Here is a 19,253-nt window from a genome sequence, read left to right as displayed (position 1 = left end):
CAACGTGTGGGCTTTGCCTTAGTAAATAGGAAGGGAGACTCGGAATCTGCATATTATGTGAGACACAGGTTGGCAATCTGCGAAACAGCCTGGAAGCTGTGGCGCTTGGGAACTTGGACCTGAATGGCAAACATATCACAAACTAAGCTGCCCTGACTTCCTTGGTGTGCAGCCTGTACACTATAGGATTCCAGTGGCCAAGGTCTCTTTCACTGACTGCTCCTCCCCGTCATACACATACATATACATACCATTTGCCTACTGATGGAACCAATAGCTTCCTCCCCTCTCACGGTGGCGGTATTGAGGACTGCACGCAGGACTTGGGTCTGTGAAGCAAGCACTCTACTGCGGAGCTGATCCCCAGCCCAGACCCTGTACTTTTCAATGCCTTAAGTTATTTCATGATGCCTCTCCCTGCCCCCTTGTCAGTTCCCTGTATTATACAGTCAGCTCTGCAGTTTGTGGGTTCCCATCTGTCTTAGTTTGGGTGTTTATTGCTGTGAAGAGGCACTATGACCACAGCAACTCTTACAACGAAAACATTTAATTAATTGAGGGGGTGCTCGCTTACAGTTTCAGAGGTTCAGTCCATTATGATCGTGAAGGGGAGCGTGGCTGCATGCAGGCAGACCTGGTGCTGGAGCTGAGTGCTCTATCTTGCAAGCAACAGGAAGTCGACCGACAGCCACACTGAGGGAAGTTTGAGAAAAAGATTTCAAAGTCCACCCCCATAGTGACACATTTCCTCCAACAAGGCCATACTGCCTAATAGTGTCACTCTCTTTGGGGGCCGTTTTCTTTCAAGAGCATTCTGGATAGACTAATATGCCAGACTCTTTCTGAAGACAAACCAGGGCGGTCAGAAGTCAGGATGGGAGATGAGGACTTTGGTCAGGGTTAGGGTGTGATGTTCCAGATACATTCAGAGTCTTTCTGCGCCTGGGCGATGCAAGGTTGTCAGGGTGGGGGCCGAGGTCAAACTTTCTGAGAAGAAGGCTTCAAGGAAGAAGTTTAGTGAGGGCAGTGTGGCCTGATAGTAATCACTGTGTGGCAGGACCAAGAAGAGACAAAGGAGACAGTGATAGAGAACATCGCACCGTCTCTGATAGGTCAGTGTTTTCTTTGCGTGCACTGCAACCACAAAGAAGGCTGCCTTGGACACTGGTCAGCGGGCTCTGAGACTTGGAATGGGCAGAATGGTCCATTTATTCCCAGTATATGATCCATAATGATGTGGATCTGCAGTGATACAATATAAAATTTAAAAAAAAAAAACTGTTTTGCCACATCTAATCTCTTAGCGTCTTCCAGTTGCCCCAGCTAAAGTCTGAGGCAAAGGAGCTCAAAGGCGCATCCCAGGAGCAGCCAATCAAATCTCGCGAGAGAGCAATCGTCCACGGGACTCTCGCTCTGGCTTCCGGCTGGCAGGTGGGCTGGTGGCGTCGCCCAGGGCAACGGCGATGGCGGCCACAGCGGCCGGGCGGCTGTTCTCGCTGGAGCTGCTGGTGGACTGGGTGCGGCTGGAGTTCGGGCTGGCGCCGTGCGCCGGGGATCCCGCTGTGGCGTTTCGCCTGCTGGACTTCCCGCCGCTGCTCGTCCTCCCTCCTGCCGCTTCAGCCCGGGAGCCCCGGAGCGGCACCATCGACTTCGGACGCGGCAAGGCCTGCCTATTACGCCTGCGCCCTGCCGCCCTGCGTCGCCCGCGCCTGCGCGCAGCGGTGCTGCAGCTACCCGAGGGTCCAGCGTCTGCACCGTGCATGCTGGGTGCTTGCGACATCCTGCTCGTCGCCTCCCAGGGCCGACGCGGTAAATACACCCTGCGCGGTCCGGCGGCCGAGCGCGTCGGGGAATTGGCGCTCTTCTACCGCCTAACTGACCTGGGACGCTTTCCCCCGGGGGTTCCGGAGCTGCAGGGCCCTCTGAACCCTGAGAGTATCACCTCCGAGGCCATGGAGCTGTGGGAGCCACCTACCCAGGAGACCTCGAAGCCATGCGCCAGAGAAGCCACTGTCAGATGCCGACAGTGTGCCTCAGTTGTACGCCGCTTGGAGGCCTCAGAGCCATGCCCCAAGGATACCAATAGCTGGTCTGCAGGGGACTCAGACCCCTCAGCTGTCCAGAAGACCTGGGAAGAAGCAGTCTTACACAGCAAGGCCAGCTCTGGGGACATGGCTTCTGCCCCTTGTTCACCGGCTCCCAGTGGGAGGACTGCCAGCCCCCTCAGCCCGGAGGTCACCGAGCTGGACTTTGAAACCAACACCTTTTGCCCTCCTCCTCTGTATTACACTCACCTGATTCAGGAAAAGACACCCCCTGCCAGGGTTGAAATCACTATTGAGCCTCAGAGAAACGGACCTGAGGAGCCGGATGGCATTTACCCCGAAACTAAACCTGTAGTTCCTCCCGTACACCCGGTGAAACATACAAGATCTGCAATGGAGGAGAGCCCTCCAGTGCTTCTCAATCCTCCCCAGACGCAGGGTCCAGGTGCAGTGGATGAGGTTGCATGTCCCCAGACTGAACAGAATACAGCCAATGCAATAAGACAGCTGCCGCTCTTGAACGCTTTGCTGATTGAGCTGTCCTTGCTGTGCAACCAGCCCGTGGCAAGTCCCGCTCAGGTTCACCCCCACTTGGCCTGGTTGTACAGAGGTGAACACAAGGGGCCAGAGCCTTCTGCCAAGTCCACATCTCGGTCAGAATTAAAGAGCAGCAAACTTTCTGTGAGAGAAAGTGAAAAGCTCCTGAGTCTTCAGCCTAAAAAGAACCCTAAAGGTAAGCGTTCAGAGATCAGTGGGAGCCCTCCCCCGAGAGCCGCGAAGGGGAGGCTGCTCTATGGCTTAACGAACACCCTAAGACTGCGTCTAAAGCAGACAAACCCCGACATGCTGGTTGTCCATGAAAAGAGAGAACAGTATAGAAAATCACAAATACAAACTGGGGGACCAAAATTCCGGGTCCCATCGTGGAAAGGGAAAGTACCAAGCTTGGCAACACAAAGCCAGATGCCACCACAGCCGCCCGAGAAGCCTTCCGACTCCAGTGGGTCTTTTGCTGAAGGTAGTGATACTTCAAGGCAAATCAGTGAATGCTTTGATGAGCCAAGTACAAATACATCTAAAGCAGTGAAACGGCGCCAGGCTGCTAGACAAGAAACAGGGGGGCAGAGTGAGAACAGAGCCAGCGACACTTGGTTGGAAGCAGGTGTGGGTCCCATAGAGTCCATCATCCCAGCGAGAGTCCCTCCTTCACATATCCTGGAAGGAGCATCCAAAATGCTGGTCCAAAGCCCAGGGCTTTCCCGACAGGATCCTGCAGTTGACCAAACTGTGGAGGAGGGGAAAGATGATAGCCACGTCAAAGTCACGGACCTTGTGACTTCTGATGCAGGGATCAACAGAGCAGCCAGTAGAGACAGTTCCTGCAAGAGCATCTCAGAGCTAGAGTACCAGGAAGAGCTAGCCAGCCCTTGCTATTCTGAAGACTTCTGCGTGACTGAGAATAACAGCAGAAGTCTGCTGGCTCCTGGCTCCAGCACAGGGGCAGAAAATGCCCAGCACGGTTCACAAGCAAGCAAGTCCAGCGAGGCAGGGCTGTTTACAAGGAAAACCAGCAGCGAGCTGAGCGTGCTCAGCCCTCCCTTCTCTGCTGGCTCCCCAGTGTGCTCCCATAAGCGATCTCACGTACTGAAGACTCCCTGTAGGAGTCTGGAGGAAGCCTCCAGTAGCTCCACCAGCGACTTCTCATCACAGTGGACAAATGAAAAGGAGAACCAGGCAGATGCTCTGAGTACAGGTAGTTCAAAGGTCATGAGGACAGGTCGGGACAGCTCCACTAAACTTAGAGGAGGAGCTGGTCGCAGGTCCTCTGAGAAAAGCCAGTCACCAAGGACATCACAAGTGAGTTCTTATGAACCGTCCAATCTGTCTGAGCTGGAACTCAAGGGCTTTGACAACAGCGAGTCAGCTGACTTCCAAGAGGAGGAAGATGATCTTGGGCCACTGAACTTCTCCAAACAGTGCAGAGACATCTGTGAATTAGTAATAAATAAACTTCCAGGATACACCGTGTGAAGTTTGCTGCTTTTGAAAGCTAGTTTCTAACTGATAAGCGCTGATCATGAAGAAACGTTCTAACTCCTACACGACGTTAGGGCGTAACGTCCGTGGTGGTAGGTCTTTAGGAGATGTATATAGTTTGTCATTGATGTTTAGTGCCTTACCCTTCAAGCCGATCCTACTCTTGAGTCACTGTTAAGCTTAGAATGATTCTTTTGTGAGATGTTCAAGATTAAAAGTATGTCTATATATTCTGTGGAAGTGTCGGCCTCACAGTGCAGATTAATCTAAAGTCGGCGTTCTAGGCACCATTTTAGAAAGAAGCACTCGTGTGTGATCTCAGCACCGGTTCTTAATGGGAATAAATCTGGTAACAGATGGATGTGTTAGGGTGTGAGGTGCAGAGGGGGATTGTGATCGTCTGCTGCGAGGCGTTTTTGGCTTATAGATCTTCGTGACACCCTGTCCTCTTATTGTTTAGTCTTCCTTTTGTATGAATATACTCCATTTGCACTGATTTGAACTTAGGTTTCTTGATAAATCCTGTCTTACTGTACACACCAATATTACCTTTTTTTTATTTATGTAGTTGCTGAATAAAAGCCTTGGCAGTTAAAATCTTACTAAAGGATGTAGCACAAACACTTAACAAGAAGCATGGACTCTCCCTAATGGAAACGTATTTGGGTAATATTTTAATTTCACTGAGTTTAAACAGCCTTCAAGTATACTCAAGCATTTAGGAGAACAAAGTCAGGCTTCATCCCATATAGTTGTGTGAACAGGAGTTTAGTTTATGCCGTGTTTTCTGGTTGCTCAGTGTTCATTTGTAACATGGAAAAGCTGACTACCATAAACCCTCGTCATCAGTTCTGCGGGATGTCCTTCATTGATTTCAGATTTCACGCTGTGTTCAGATACTTGTAGGCATTGTAGTATAATACATGTAAACTGTTATACTGTAACTTTTAGACTTTTTAATATCGCTGATGCTTTGGGACCTGTGAGACAAAGCCCTGGTTTTTCTTTTATTACATAAATTATTATAAACAATTACACAGTTATATGAGCATATTCGGAGCGATTGATCCTAGAAAGGATTTACAGTGATGATGATTAGGGGCCATTGTGGATACTTGAGTGGAGACGGGCGTGAGCTTGGCATTCCTGGGAGAGAGAATGGCATCTGGATGGTGATGTTATGTTCATGTCACAGTGGCATAAAGTCAGTTTGCTGCACAAGGAAAGTTTCAGATTGTAGAGAGACTCAGACTCCAAGTACACTGTCCAGCAATGGGAGGTGGGACCAGGACAGCCATGGGAGATGGGGCTAGGACAGGGATTGTTGTGAGTGAGCATGAGTAAGTCATGGCCTTGGAGTGTTGTAAAATACCGGAAATAATTACTCAGAGCTACAGAAGTTAAGTCTGGAAATGGAAAAGGATTTTATGCTACAGACTGATTTCTCCTTGTCTGTAAATATAAAATCTATGCTGTATTTTAAATCCATAAGACATAGCTTGGTACTCAGACACGAACTGTGCAAATGTTTAATGTCATTTTTCCCATGGAAAAGGCAACATATAAGTACTAAAAGAATCATCAAAGATAGTGTAGTGGTTTGAATGAGAAACATCTCCCCTAAGTTGTATTTGACACTTGGTCCTTGGTCTGTGGCATTATTTGGGGAGGTTGTGGAACCTTTTGGAGGTGGAGCCTTGTGGAAGGAAGTACATCACAGCATGGAATGCTTTGCAGATGTTTAGCTCTGTTCCACCTCTTGTTCTCTCTCTCTCCTGCCCCGGGGGGAAAATGTGACTGGTTAGCTTCCTGCTCCCACAGCTCTGCTTTCCCTGCCTCTGGGATGGGAACAGGTGAGGGAGGTGATGCCCCAGGGTGAAAGGAGAAGGTTTAAGAGCTGAGACAGTGGGGCAGGGCCAGACCAGGGAGCCTGTCTCTAAAATTGTGTGGCTCATAGGGCTGTTCTAAGGAAGATGCTGTGACCATGTATTTAAATCACCTGCTACAGTCTGGCCTCCAATATGGCCTTGTGTTTTAATTCTTTAAGTTGTTGGCTTAGTTTTTAAATACCTTCGTACTTGGTATTACTTATGAAGCCTGATTTTATTTTATATGGTTAAAATTACTGAAACATGAGATCTGGTTTTAGGGTCATGAATAGCAGGCTCTGTCATTTCACATTAGAACTGGTCTGTTGCAGCTCAACTTTTCAAACAGGCTGGATAGCAAAACTGATCGAGGCAACAGGGGTACAGCAGTACTGAGCATGGTACCCAGTGCCTTGGACATGCCCTGCAAGTGCTCTGTCACTGAGCTGCACACGCAGCCCCAGCCCTTGGGACAGAGAAGCAAAGTGAGCCACAAAAACAGTGCTGGTCCTGCCTCTGTATGCAGCTGAGGAGGTGGCTGTCTGTTCAGTCCTTTGAACCGTTGCTGTAGATACAGAGGCCTGGACAGAGACACACCATGTGTCTACCCCTCGTTCACATGCCCATTGGTGGTGACTTCGCCGGGTAGGAGGAGCATCTGTCATGAACTTCTGTGGCGCCCAGTAGCTCCCGATTGAGAGTCGCCCTTCACGTCCTGGTTTGTGTTTTTTCTTCATGTACAGAGTGCATTGTTACAGAATTAGATTTAGGGACTAGACTTTTGTTTGCAACAAACGAACAGGTCAAGACTGGAAATTGAAAATGACTTTTTAATTATGACATTTTTGTTGGCAAGGTGAAGAGATGTCATAGCAAAGCAAAATAAATAAGATACAGTATTTAAATATGTTGAGTTAAACTGTCCTTGGTGCCAAAGAGCAATCGCTCAGGCTGTTCGTGTTTTCATTTGCGTTAAAGCACACAGAGCTATGCAGAATGGCACTTTGTGAGCCAAGACTTGTGAGATGGTTCTCATTTCAACCCCAGAGCAGTTCTGTGAGAAGTTGCTTGGTCAAGGACCAACATTCTCTCTGCCTGACTTTCCCCCTGCCTGTGCCCGGCACAAACACCTTGGGAGGATTGCCATTGGGCAGCAGTGCCAAGCCTTAAGGAGCCCTGCTTCCTTGTTCTTTAATCGGTACTTATATCTATCAATGCATATCCAATGTAGAGAAAAAAAGGCCCAGAAAACTCAAGAGTTTTGCTCTCATTGTAGAGAAAAGGGGATATGTCTTCAAATTCCATTGAACTAGCAGAAGTATGAAATTAAGAATTAACCCAGAAAATTAGTGAAAATACCAGGGGCAGGAGTAGCCGCTCGGTGGTAAAATGTCTGCCTCGTGTCTGCAGGGAGATCAGTTTGGTCCTGAGCCCTGAAACAAAAATAATAGGAACAGCGTTTTAAAAATAGAAAATAAAGAGTTTCCGAAAATGAGGATGGCTGCTCCCTGCTTCTGTCGCGTCTTTAATGCTGGACTCCAGCAAAGACAGTTATCAGGCTCCTTTCTGTATGTCCTGACCTAATCATATGCCTTTTCTTTAGTCTGTTAGGCTGTTGACTGAAGTAGGGGACTTTCTGATGGTGACCACCATCTACATTCCTGTCTTGATTGTCCTGTCTTGTACTATCTTTAGGTTGTAGAACTTTCTCCTGGTTCCCCACCTTCTCATGTGTGTGTGTGTGTGTGTGTGTGCGCGCGCGCGCACGCGCGCACAATGTAGCACTGCAGCAATGCATAGAGTTCAGAGGAAAACTTGAGGTGTGGGCCCTCAGCTTGTTGGAGGCGAGGTCTCTTTTGCTCCAGGCTAAGCTGGCCAGGAAGCTTCCAGGAGTTTTCCTGTTTCCCTCCTTTCTTGCTGTAGGTGTGCCGAGTGTACAGGCAGACTCCGTCCTGGCTCCAAACTCAGGCACTCCACTCGCATGGCCAGCGCTGTCACGGATCGTCTGTCTCCACAGCCCTCCTCCCGAATCTGTCCTCTCCACAGTCCCTCATCTCTGCCAAGGGCTCCGGCCTCTTCTGTGTGGCTCTGATGCTCTGTAATAGAATTGCTTTGAGTGTCTGTAGATCTGGTTTTATCTGGCTGGAGATGCCGAGTGGATCCGTGCTTCCAATATTTTAAAGTTGAGAGCCTTTCATGTTGTAGTCTGCATAGAATGAGGAAAGCTTAAAGCTTTAAAATAAAACATTTAAAAGCAAAAAGGTTGTTGAGGTTTGGTATTAGCCACTCTGCTCCAGGGCTTAGAGCCACCTCTGTATCTGTCTTCCTCCGCTCCACATCTCAGGTATCGGGTGGGAGGGTTCACTCGCCCACCCACCTTCCCTCCTGCTCTCTCCCGAACTGTCCTGACCGTGCACTCCCCTGGCTTCTCTCCCAGGGAAGCCCTCAGACCCTGACTTCTGGCCTCCGTTGTTTTCGCTCTGCAGCAAACACTCCACTCCAGTTCTCTCTCCTGCTCTTGCACACGACACGAGTCTAGACTGCCCAGTCATCCCACCCCCTGAGAGCGACAGAGAAACCAGTGACTGCCTTCCCCAACATTTCAGTCTATTCCATCAGTGTCCCAAGATTAATGGATATAAAACGTGTTCCCGCTCCACCAAGCAACTCCTTGTCATTCTCTCCATACCTTAATGTTCATTCTTTTTCTTGTCCCACCCTGCTTTGTGCCTGGGCGTTGCCTTTAGTACACACAGTTGCACTCAATAAATGCTCACTTAAATGCATGAGTACTTAAATATGCACAAAATCAAATGGTGCTTCCTTAAAAGGGTTACAGCAAATGGAATCTAAGTGGAGGAAGCAATTGTAGAACGTGTACACAGACACACACACACACACACACACACACCCCTACCTATCTCCCCCTGCCCCCCACCTGTCTCTTCCCCATGGGAGTGACCAGCATTTATGCTCCGGGTTTGCTGAGGATCCAGAAAACCACTTTGCTGCCGAGAAAAAATTCAATTACACAGTGGAGATGAAAGTTTCAGCACTTGGGAATAATCACAAAGATGGTTTCCATTATATGTGTTCAAGAAGAAAAGGGAAGAGGAAAAACAAAGGCATGAAAACCCAACGGAAAAGCCTTTCAAATGCTAATCAAATTATTACCTTTATTTCCGTCCCAGGAAAACTATTTCGAAACCTCAGATCCCCGAGACTGAGTTCCCAAAACCAATGGGGCTGAGTGATGTGGTTAAAAGTCAAGAATTCTGGGACTGTAGAGATGGCTCAGCAGCTAAGAACACCGGCTGCTGCTGCAGAGCCGTGGAGTTTGATTCCCAGCACCCTCTGGGGAAGACTCATAACCACCTGCAACTCCAGGTCCAAGGAATCTGACCCAACTCTCTGGCTTCCCTGGATACTTGTGCTTGTACATACACACACACACACACACACACACACACACACACACACACACACACAACTTTAAAAAAAGCTACAAGAATTCCAAAAGTGTGGGTTGAAGAGGAAAACGTTAAAAGATCCTGTTTTAGAACCATATTTGAAGGAAGGGGGAGTGTCCTACTAATCATACACACTGTGATGTTTCCTCCCAGGTGAATGTGATTGCCAGGTGCTGTGAGTTCTGAGTCCTGCAATCATTTTGTCTCTGGTTTATTTCTTTTCTTTTTTTTTTTTTTTTTTTATTCTTTTTGGTTTTTCGAGACAGGGTTTCTCTGTGGCTTTGGAGCCTGTCCTGGAACTAGCTCTGTAGACCAGGCTGGTCTCGAACTCACAGAGATCCGCCTGCCTCTGCCTCCCGAGTGCTGGGATTAAAGGCGTGTGCCACCATTGCCTGGCCTCTGGTTTATTTCTTGCTGCTCTGGGAGGGGTGCCCTGGCCAGGGATGTCTTCTAAACATCTTTTTTGATCTTCATTTACTCATCATCTTCTGGAATGAGAGCATCTTTGTGGCTTGTCACCAAGAATCCTTGCGCTCTCCCCAGCTGAAATAGTTCCCCACTATTTTCCTCTGGGGAAGCCCCTCACCTTCTCCCTGAGCATCATGATGCTGTGGGTCTAATCTCTTCCCTGATTTAACAATCGTGTGTTCCCTGGGAATAGTGATTGGATGGGCATGGGATTCCTCTTCAGGAATATTTTAAGATGTTCAGGGGAAGCCCCTCTCTGTCTCAGGGTTCAAGTGATGGAGGACATTGGATGTCACCATGGAAACGCTTGGAAGAGGGAGTTCCCTGAAGATGGGGCCAACACTGGGAGGGAGATGAGAAAATGAGGTTCTGAGTCCAAGGGCTGAGTCTAAGTTTCGCGTCTGAAACATGGTAATTCCTGAGCTCTTCAGTTATGCAAGAAAACCCATGTCTTCATTTCATTTCTGTGATAAAATACCTCAACAAAATCAGCCTTAAGGGAGAGAGGGTACACTCAGGTTAGAACTCCAGGTTACATACGGTCCGTCACTGGAGAAGTCAAGACAGGAACTTGAAGCAGCTGGTCACATCTCATCCATGGTCAAGAGCAGCAAGAGAACGAATGCATGCGTGTCTATCCGTGCTCAGGCCATGCTCTACACTCACACGATCCAGCATCTTCTGCCTAGGGAGCAGTGCTGCCTACAGTGGGCTGCATCTTCTGATGTCATTAACATAACAAAGGTAATAACCTACAGACGTGCTCACAGGCCAACCTGATGTAGACGGTCCCTCACAGGACTCTTTCCAGGCAATTCTAGATTGTGTTTTGTCAACAGTTAGAACTAGACATCATGCAGTTTAATTGTGATGCGCGCCTTTAATGGGAGCACTCCAGAGACAGAAGAAAGCAGATTTCTATGAGTTCTAGGCCAACCTGGTCCACATAGCAAGTTTCAGGCCAGCTGGAGTTACCTAGTGAGCCTTCATCTCATAAAACAAGATCAAACTAGCCATCACAACCCACTTTTAAACAAAGCACTGAGTGTAGGCTCCAGGGAGGTGGTATAGTTGGTAATGTGCCCACTGTCCAAGTATGAAGACCTGAGTTGAATCCCCAGCACTAAGTCATATGAGAAGCTGGGCATGACGATGGGCACCTGTGACCGCAGTGCTGGGGATTCAGAAACAGGAGGATCCCAGGGGCTTGTTGGTCAGTGGGGTTAGCCTTGTCAACGAGCTCCAGGTTCAGTGAGAGACCCTGTCTCAAAAAGGTGGCGGGCAATAAATGATGACACCCTGTATCAGTCTCTGGTCTTCACACCCACAAACACACACAGGCACACACACACACACACACACACACCGCACAGACGAGAGAGAGAGAGAGAGAGAGAGAGAGAGAGAGAGAGAGAGAGAGAGAGAGAGAGATGGAGATGTAGTGGGAGGCTGCTTGTTGGTTCCTGGCTGCTTAGCCCCGAAATAACCACACAGAAACTGTATTAATTAAATTACTGCTTGGCCCATTAGCTCTAGCTTCTTATGGGCTAACTCTTACATATTAATTTAACCCATTTCTATTAATCTATATCACCACATGGTCATGGCCTACCAGCAAAGTTTCAGCATGTCTATCTCCAGCGGCAGCTCCATGGCATCTCTCTGACTCCGCCCTTCTTTCTCCCAGCATTCAGGGGTGGGTGGGGACTCTTTTGGATTTGTAAGTCTCTTAGTTTCAACCAAAATAATTCATTTTGGAGCTCTGATTAATTTTTAACTTCCCCCTTTTATTCGGTGAAAGATCTGAAAGGGTTCTCTTGATTTGAATGAACAGCTGGGGAGAACGCAAGGATTCTCGGTGACTAGCCACAAAAATACAGACAATAGATGATCTCACAGGAGCAAATCCCAAAGAAGGAAAAACACAACACAATAAAATCACCAATAATGAAAACTAAAATAACAGGAACTAGCAATCACTGGTCATTAAGATACCTTAATATAAATGGGCTGAACTCACCTATAAAAAGGCACAGGCTAACAGATTGGATACAAAAACAGAATCCATCCTTCTGCTGCATACAAGAAACACACTTCAACCTCAAAGACAGACATTACCTCAGAGTAAAGGGTTGGGGAAAAAAATCCAATCAAATGGACCTAAGAAACAAGCTGGTGTAGCTATCCTAATATCTAACAAAATAGACTTCAAACCAAAATCAATCAAAAGAGATAAAGAAGGACATTCGTATTTGTCACAGGAAAAATCCATCAAGAGGAAATCTCAATACTGAACATCTATGTGCCAAATACAAGGGCACCCTCATATGTCAAAGAAACACTTCTAAAGCTGGATAAGGAAAATGTGGCACATTTACACAATGGAGTGCTTACTACACAGAGGAAAAAAATAATTACATCTTGAAATTTGCGGGCAAATGGATGGATCTAGCAAACATCATATTGGGTGAGGTAACCCAGACCCAGAAAGACAAATATAATATTTACTCACTCATAAGTGGCTTTTAGACATAAAGCAAAGAAAATCAACTGACAATTCACAATCCCAGAGAACCTGGACAACAGTGAGGACCCTAAGAGAGACATACATGGTCTAATCTACATGGGAAGAAAAAGACAAGATCTCCTGAGTAAATTGGGAGCATGGGGACCATGGGAAAGGAAGGGAAGGGTGCAGAAAAAAATACATAGCTCAATAAAAACAATAAAAAATACTATTATAGAAAAAATACACAGATACACAAAGAAGAAAATCCAGGGAAGGCAACAACTGCCACACTGCAACTTTTGTGCTCCATCACCAGAGCACCTGCCTGAAGGTCACGGCATTTCAGCATCCCGTGGGATGTAAGCCCCGAGGATGAACGGCCGTGTTTGTTTTTGTACACCTCCTGGGTAGGGAATGGTCCTGCTGTGCTGTGTGGTTTCCATTTATTTTCTAACAGATCAGGTGGCATGTTTTCTTATAAGTGAACTATCATTTTTATTTTATGTTTTCTTTTTATTGCTATAAGAATCTATCTGTCCTTAGTGGGAATTCTTGAATCCTCAAGGTTCCAGGCACCCGCAAGATGCCTCTGCCCTGTTGCCAGGGTTCCTGGGGTATCTGCATGGCGCACCCTTGCTTCCACGGCCAGCTGTAGGTCAGGAGGGGCCTGCACCATGTCCCGATGAGCTCCAGCACCAAATTGAAGGGCTAAGCCAGTTCTGGTGGGGACAGGTTGTTCCTGAGAAGGGACTGGCTGTGCAAAGCCTCTCTGTGTTGTGTTGCATTCAATACAGTGGCTGCATCTTAAGTAACTGTTCTCCCAAACGGCAATTGCAACTCTGCAGTTCAACCACATGGGCTGCATTGCAGCCGCTAAAGAAAACTATCTAAATATTTATCCTTCTATATAGAGAACTCAGGGTTCAAAGGTTAAGGTGAAATCCTCCTAGCTCAGAGAGGCTGGATAGCAAGTAGCTAACCTCCTCTCCTTGCTGGCATCTCCAGAAAAAGAGGTGCATCCTTCTGGTCAACCCCTATAAAAAGCCCTCCCTACACCTAGTTCCTCCCTACCGCTTCCTATCAGCTAGTTGCTGACTCAGCCTCCTGATCCCAGGTTAATTTTATTTAATCAAACAAATGTAAATATGTCTCAACATTGTTAACAAAAGCAGCAGAAACAAGTGTAACACACCTTTACCCAGTTACAATAATGTTCCACCTCATCTGGCTATTAGTCCCCAACTGGCCTGGCTTGTCACCGGCCTCGTTTTGTTTTGTCAGAGAAAGTCCAGGGGCCGGTGAGACTCCAGGGTGGAGAAGAGATTCACATCTGTGCCCCAGTCCTCAGACTCACGCCGACAGGAGTGCGGACCAGAAATCAGCACAACCAGAACCATTTCCAAACTACCACGCAGGCCTCCAGATCACCGTACCCTAAGTCTATGGAAACTCGAAGCTCTTAGGAAATGAACTGATAGTTTACAGTTCATCCTGGTTCAAACAGGTGCAGGAATGCAGATTCGAGTGTCCTCTAGGCCACGAATCACTGTGGAAGAGCACATGAGGTTTTGTGGTCACAGAACAAAGGAACCTTATAAATCGAGGCATTTCTCAGTGACATACATCATCGGGGCAGGTAGGTGGCCCACGTCAAAGCAGAGCTGCCTCTTCTGTGGCTCGCACATGCGGCCCTACACTATTCTTAGCTTTAGGATCAGTGGCTGTTAGAGGTCGGCCGAGCTCAGCGAGGCATTCCGAGAAGGTAGGTCAGACACAAAAGTCAAGGTAATTGGAAAGCCATTAAAGGGCTCAAGATGGCTCAAGCTAATTTTGTCTCTGGACACAGAAGAGTCACTCCACAGTCGCAACGTGTCAGCTGGCCAAGGTCAGATGGATTAACAGAGGTGCAGCTCCTTCAGAGAACATCAGGTCACAGTACAGCACGTGGACTTCACTACAGGTCACACGTGGCCCTGCTGTGCCCCCCTCAGTGCTGTCTGAGGACCCAGCCTTCATGAAGTTCCCAGTGTTTGACCACCATGCCTTTTCTGCTGTTTCGGAAGCATGTTGTTTTAGTAACATAACCCCCCGGGCCGGGACCAAACGAATGAGCTGGATCACAGGGTCGGCTTGACCTTCTGTCTTGCTTAATAGGAACATCTATTTCGAGAAACCAAATGCACAATGACCTTCCTCAAAGAGCTTTATCTGTATTGAGATTTAAAACACATTTATTTTCTAAGAAGACAGTAAATTTCTCCAAATTCCCTCTTCTAAAAGCTTCCAGTTTTTTTTATAGTAAAAAATAACCTCCAAGTTCCCGTTGCCTGCCTCCCAGCACCTAATCACAGCACCTAATAATGCTCAAGAAATCTAACCCATAATAGGCTTGCCCTGAGAGTCCTGGGTGGAAGCCAAGTATATGTAATGTTCTGTACAGCAGCTGGCAGCAAAGGCCAGGTTGTTATCCTCTGGAAGCGCGGCAGGGGCTCCAGTCACTTGTTTTTTTTTTTTTTTAAGCTGATTTTAGATTTTGCCACTGAAGTTTAGAATTCTCCCGAGCTCAGTTAGTTTCCTGGGCATCAAGTATTGACAACTACAAGCTGAAATCAATAAGGCAGGCTACAGAGACAGGATTCTTGTCGTTTATAAGTAAAAGCAAATTATTTTTAACCCAATAAAAAAGCAAAAGAAAAATGAATTGAGTAAACAAATAGGAACACGCAGACAAATTATTCACCAAGGCCAGAGCTAATGCACCAATGTAGTTCAGTCTAAATTACCAGAGGGAAGGCAAGACTTTCAGAGAAACCTTGCATGGTTTTGCTTTTTCTAGGTCCTGCATTAAATCTGTTTTGGTAAGCCCCCTTCTTACTTTTTAGAGACAGAGTTTCTCTTTGTAGCACAGGCTATCCTGGGACTCACTTTGTAGACCAAGCTAGCCCTGAACTCACAGAGATCTGCCTGCCTCTGCCTCCTGAGTACTGGGATTAAAGGCGTGAACCACCATCCAATTCTTCTGTTGCTTCTTAATGATGCTTGATAAAGAGGTTTGAAGTACATGGAAGATACTGAGTTGGATACTTATTAATAGAGTTATTTATGATGCAGACAGACAGACCTCTAAAATTAATTGTTAAAAGTGAAGTCCCAGGGCTGGAGAGATGGGCCATAGGTAAGAGCATATGCTGTGCCCTAAGACCTGGTATCAGTTCCCAGCACTCAAGTCTGATAGCTCACAACTGCCTGTAACTCCAAATCCTGGAGTTTCCCTTTTCTGCCCAGCATGGTATCCACTTTCATGTACACACACACAACAACAACAACAACAACAACAACAACAACAACAATATAATCACTAATACATCTAGAGAATAAAAGTGAAAACCCTATGGTGCACCCAAGGCTTTGGGGTGATGTGCAGCCACAACTCAAGACAGTACAGGGTGTTGGTAACCTAGCAACATGAACTGGCTTGGTCGTGCCATCTGGCCACATTGTTACTGACTCAAGCAACTTGATCTGTGTTGGAGACAACATGTTTCAGCAGGGTGCCGTATGGTTCCAATGTGTTCCACTGCATCCGAGTAGCACACACATGGCCTCAAAGGCAGAGGCATACACCTGGGGGAAGTCTGTGAAGATGACTAACAGAACCAGATGCTCAACAGAGTGTGTGTACATCTGAGTGCAGTGCCATGGAAGCCAAAAGAGGGCGCCGGGCCCCTGGGACTGGAGCTACACGCAGCTGTGATCCACCCTATGGGGATGCTGGCGGAAGAGCAGAAAGCATTCTTAAGTGCTAAACCATCTCTCTGGCCCCTGTATCATAATGATTGATGTTTCTAAGTTTTTGTGATTTGAACACTCTCATATCTTGCTAGGGCTGAGGATTATACAAAAGATTATATAATCTTTTTTAGAAAGTTGCCCAGAATCTATCTCTGTAATACATATTTGCTATCCCTGCACTCCGTAGGCTATAGTGGGTAGAGCTAGACTCTGAAGCCAGCCTGGGATACAGAGTAGGACCTTGTTTAAAAATATAAGAAAGAAAGGAGAAAAGATGGAAGGGAGGGAAGGGAGGGAGGAAGGGAGGGAAGAAGGGAAGAAAGGAAGGGAGGGAGGGAGAAAGAGAGGGAGGGAGGGAGGGAGGGAGGGAGGGAGGGAGGGAGGAGGAAAGAGGGGCAGGGGGATGAAAACTTATTGGTAAACTCCACATCTCTATAACATTTATTGTCTGGGAACTCAAAGTATTCGTTTGCTTGTAATTGCGTTTTGAGAAGACAATCCAAAGCACGGAAAGAGGCATGCATACTGGAGATTTGACCCAGCACAGTAAAGAGTCTTTAATAGGAAGCATAGGGACAACAAAGCTCTCCTCACTCTGACCCCTGCTTCCTAAGACCTGCGTGATCTGCACCCTGTGCTCACCCATAGCCGACTTTCTCCCGGAAGTTAGGCACTCCAGAAGGTCAATTTGCTCAGCCTGACAGGTGATGTGAAATTTGCCTACTGAATGTCCTCCTATAGGACAGACTAAGACAACGTGAAGATAGAGAATTGAAATCCCTCCAAGGGAAGCCCAGAGTGATTGGGAGAGTCTGGGACTGCCAGAAATCACAGGACCCTGTGTTGTTGGCTGCTTATTTATGTGGTAGGGGTGAGTAAGTGTGTGTGGGTGCACCTGCGTGTGCTTGTTGTGTGGATGCACACTGGTGTGAGTGTGGGGAGGTGCACCCGTGTGTGTGTTGTGTGGATGCACACTGGTGTGAGTGGGGGGGTGCACCCGTGTGTGTGTGTGTGTGTTGTGTGGATGCATGCTGGTGTGAGTGTGGGTGCACCCGTGTGTGTGTGTGTTGTGTGGACGCTGGTTTGTGCATTGGCAGGTTGAGGACAGAGAACAACCTTAGTTATCATTCTTCGGGTGCCGGGTGCCACCACCTTGTTTTTGAGCTCTCTCTCTCTCTCTCTCTCTCTCTCTCTGTGTGTGTGTGTGTGTGTGAGAGAGAGAGAGAGAGAGAGAGAGAGAGAGAGAGAGAGAGATCAGAGCCACTCACATTGTGTTTGAAAAATCCCTCTAGAACTTCAAGAAAGTGAACCAGGAGCTACGCAGGGAACAGAAGCAAGTGTTAAGATGTATACATATTATATACATCCCAAGAACACACCACAGTGGGCCTGGAACAGGTGACAGCCACCCTCCTTACCTAGACATAAATGAAGTCTTCAGAGGCCCAGGCTCCTGCTAGAGAAGGCTCCCTGCATCAGATGTGACTTGTGTGCACATATTTCTGATTCAAAGTGCACTCACACTCCTCACACACAGAGATACACACCCCATCTGAACACTCACAGGCACTGAGACTCTTACGTGGGAGTGGCAAGATGGCACAGTGGGTGGAGAGACCCAAGACTGGTGGCCTGAGTTCCATCCCTGGAACCCATGCAAAGACAGCAAGAGATAGAAAGAGAGAATGGACCCCACAAAGGCGTCCTGTGAACTCCACACACAAGCTGTGGAACATACATTACACAAAATCATAATAAACAGAAAAAGAGACTGGATATGAGATCTTCAGAGACCATTAGAGACTTCTATGTCCCAATCTATGTCACCGTGTGGATGTGTGGGAATGTCACCGTGAAACCCATTACTTTGTACAATTATTATAGCCAATTAAATAAGGTCTTTATGCAATAAAAGCAGTACACACTGGTATCAGTAAAATAACACATCAGTCGGAACACTTTGAACAGCCACTTTAAAGATGTTCTTTTGAAAAGAAGCAATTACATTTCTTAAAAATGTAGAAATTGGGCCTCTTCTCAGGGGCAGGCTCATTCGCAGGTACAAGATGCTGTCAGGTATGCGGGTGGCCGCTCCCTCCAGCAATGTTCTCTCTCCCACTTGCTTCTAGAACAGACCTCCTCAGAACAACCACGGACCTCAACTCCCTCTCCCCAACACCCAGCTAAAACCTCCTGCAGGGGCTGGCTGGCTCCAGGGCTCGAGCAGAACCCCTTAGATCATGCAAAGCACTTCTCAGAGTCCAGGGCACTCGCACAAGCTCCCCCCACTTTCCCTGGGCTGAGCACCTTCCTCCAGGCCTCTGCCCCTTTGTGTGTTTGCTTTTGCTGGGGATATTTTTATCTCCTCCTTCTGCCTGAAGCATTTGCACACACCCCACCCACCCACATTTCTGCCTGAGGCATTTGCACACACACTTCTGCCTGAGGCGTTTGCACACACCCCATCCACCCACATTTCTGCCTGATGCATTTGCACATACCCCCCCATTTCTGCCTGAGGCATTTGCACACACACTTCTGCCTGAGGCGTTTGCACACACCCCATCCACCCACATTTCTGCCTGAGGCATTTGCACACACCTCACCCACACACATTTCTGCCTGAGGCATTTGCACACACCCCACCCACAAGCATTTCTGCCTGAGGCATTTGCACACACCCCACCCACAAGCATTTCTGCCCGAGGCGTTTGCACACGCCCCAACCACACACAGCTCTCGCATCAGATTCTCAGATTTTTCCAGGGATTGCATCCACACGGCCAGCCTCAGAGCTGGTGTTTCCCATCACAGCTGCAGACCCTTTCTGTCTGTGTTGAAGTTTTGATACTACGCCATAAAGATCTGCAGATGCCAGGAGTTCATTTCCCATCCGGTCAGGGCCAGACCGACTGGCCCAGCCACTGTCCATCCCTCCTATCTCCTGCCTAAGACCAGGTAGGAACTCAGTAAAGTCGGTGAAAGAGATAGAGAAGGCAGGTGATGGCATCCCAGAGAACACATCCTGAGACTTTAGCCACTTTGTCTGTTTCTGTTTCTGTTC

At 47.6% G+C, this 19,253-nt stretch overlaps 1 protein-coding gene and 1 long non-coding RNA gene across 4 annotated transcripts in view; one reads left to right on the top strand and one right to left on the bottom strand.

Annotated features, from left to right (window-relative positions):
• Nucleotides 1-19,253, bottom strand: part of LOC126504601 (uncharacterized) — a 47,083-nt gene that overhangs the window by 18,555 nt on the left and 9,275 nt on the right. For 2 of the 3 annotated variants that reach the window (XR_007592664.1, XR_007592665.1), the window contains one exon: nucleotides 7,310-8,156. This is a non-coding gene — a long non-coding RNA (uncharacterized lncRNA). The remainder of the gene's footprint in view (nucleotides 1-7,309; nucleotides 8,157-19,253) is intronic. The other variant, XR_007592663.1, reaches the window with a different exon arrangement.
• On the top strand, nucleotides 567-7,314 carry Map10 (microtubule associated protein 10). Its single transcript, XM_050146996.1, has one exon. It carries the CDS (start codon nucleotides 1,464-1,466, stop codon nucleotides 4,074-4,076), a length of 2,613 nt encoding a protein of 870 aa, XP_050002953.1. The 5' UTR covers nucleotides 567-1,463; the 3' UTR covers nucleotides 4,077-7,314.

Source organism: Alexandromys fortis, unplaced genomic scaffold (assembly GCF_014885135.2).
Source record: "Alexandromys fortis isolate MF-2015 unplaced genomic scaffold, M_Fortis_MF-2015_v1.1 scaffold_12, whole genome shotgun sequence".
Taxonomy (NCBI): domain Eukaryota; kingdom Metazoa; phylum Chordata; class Mammalia; order Rodentia; family Cricetidae; genus Alexandromys; species Alexandromys fortis.
The sequence above is the reverse complement of the archived record's forward strand: the minus strand, read 5'-3'. Positions and strand labels throughout refer to the sequence as shown.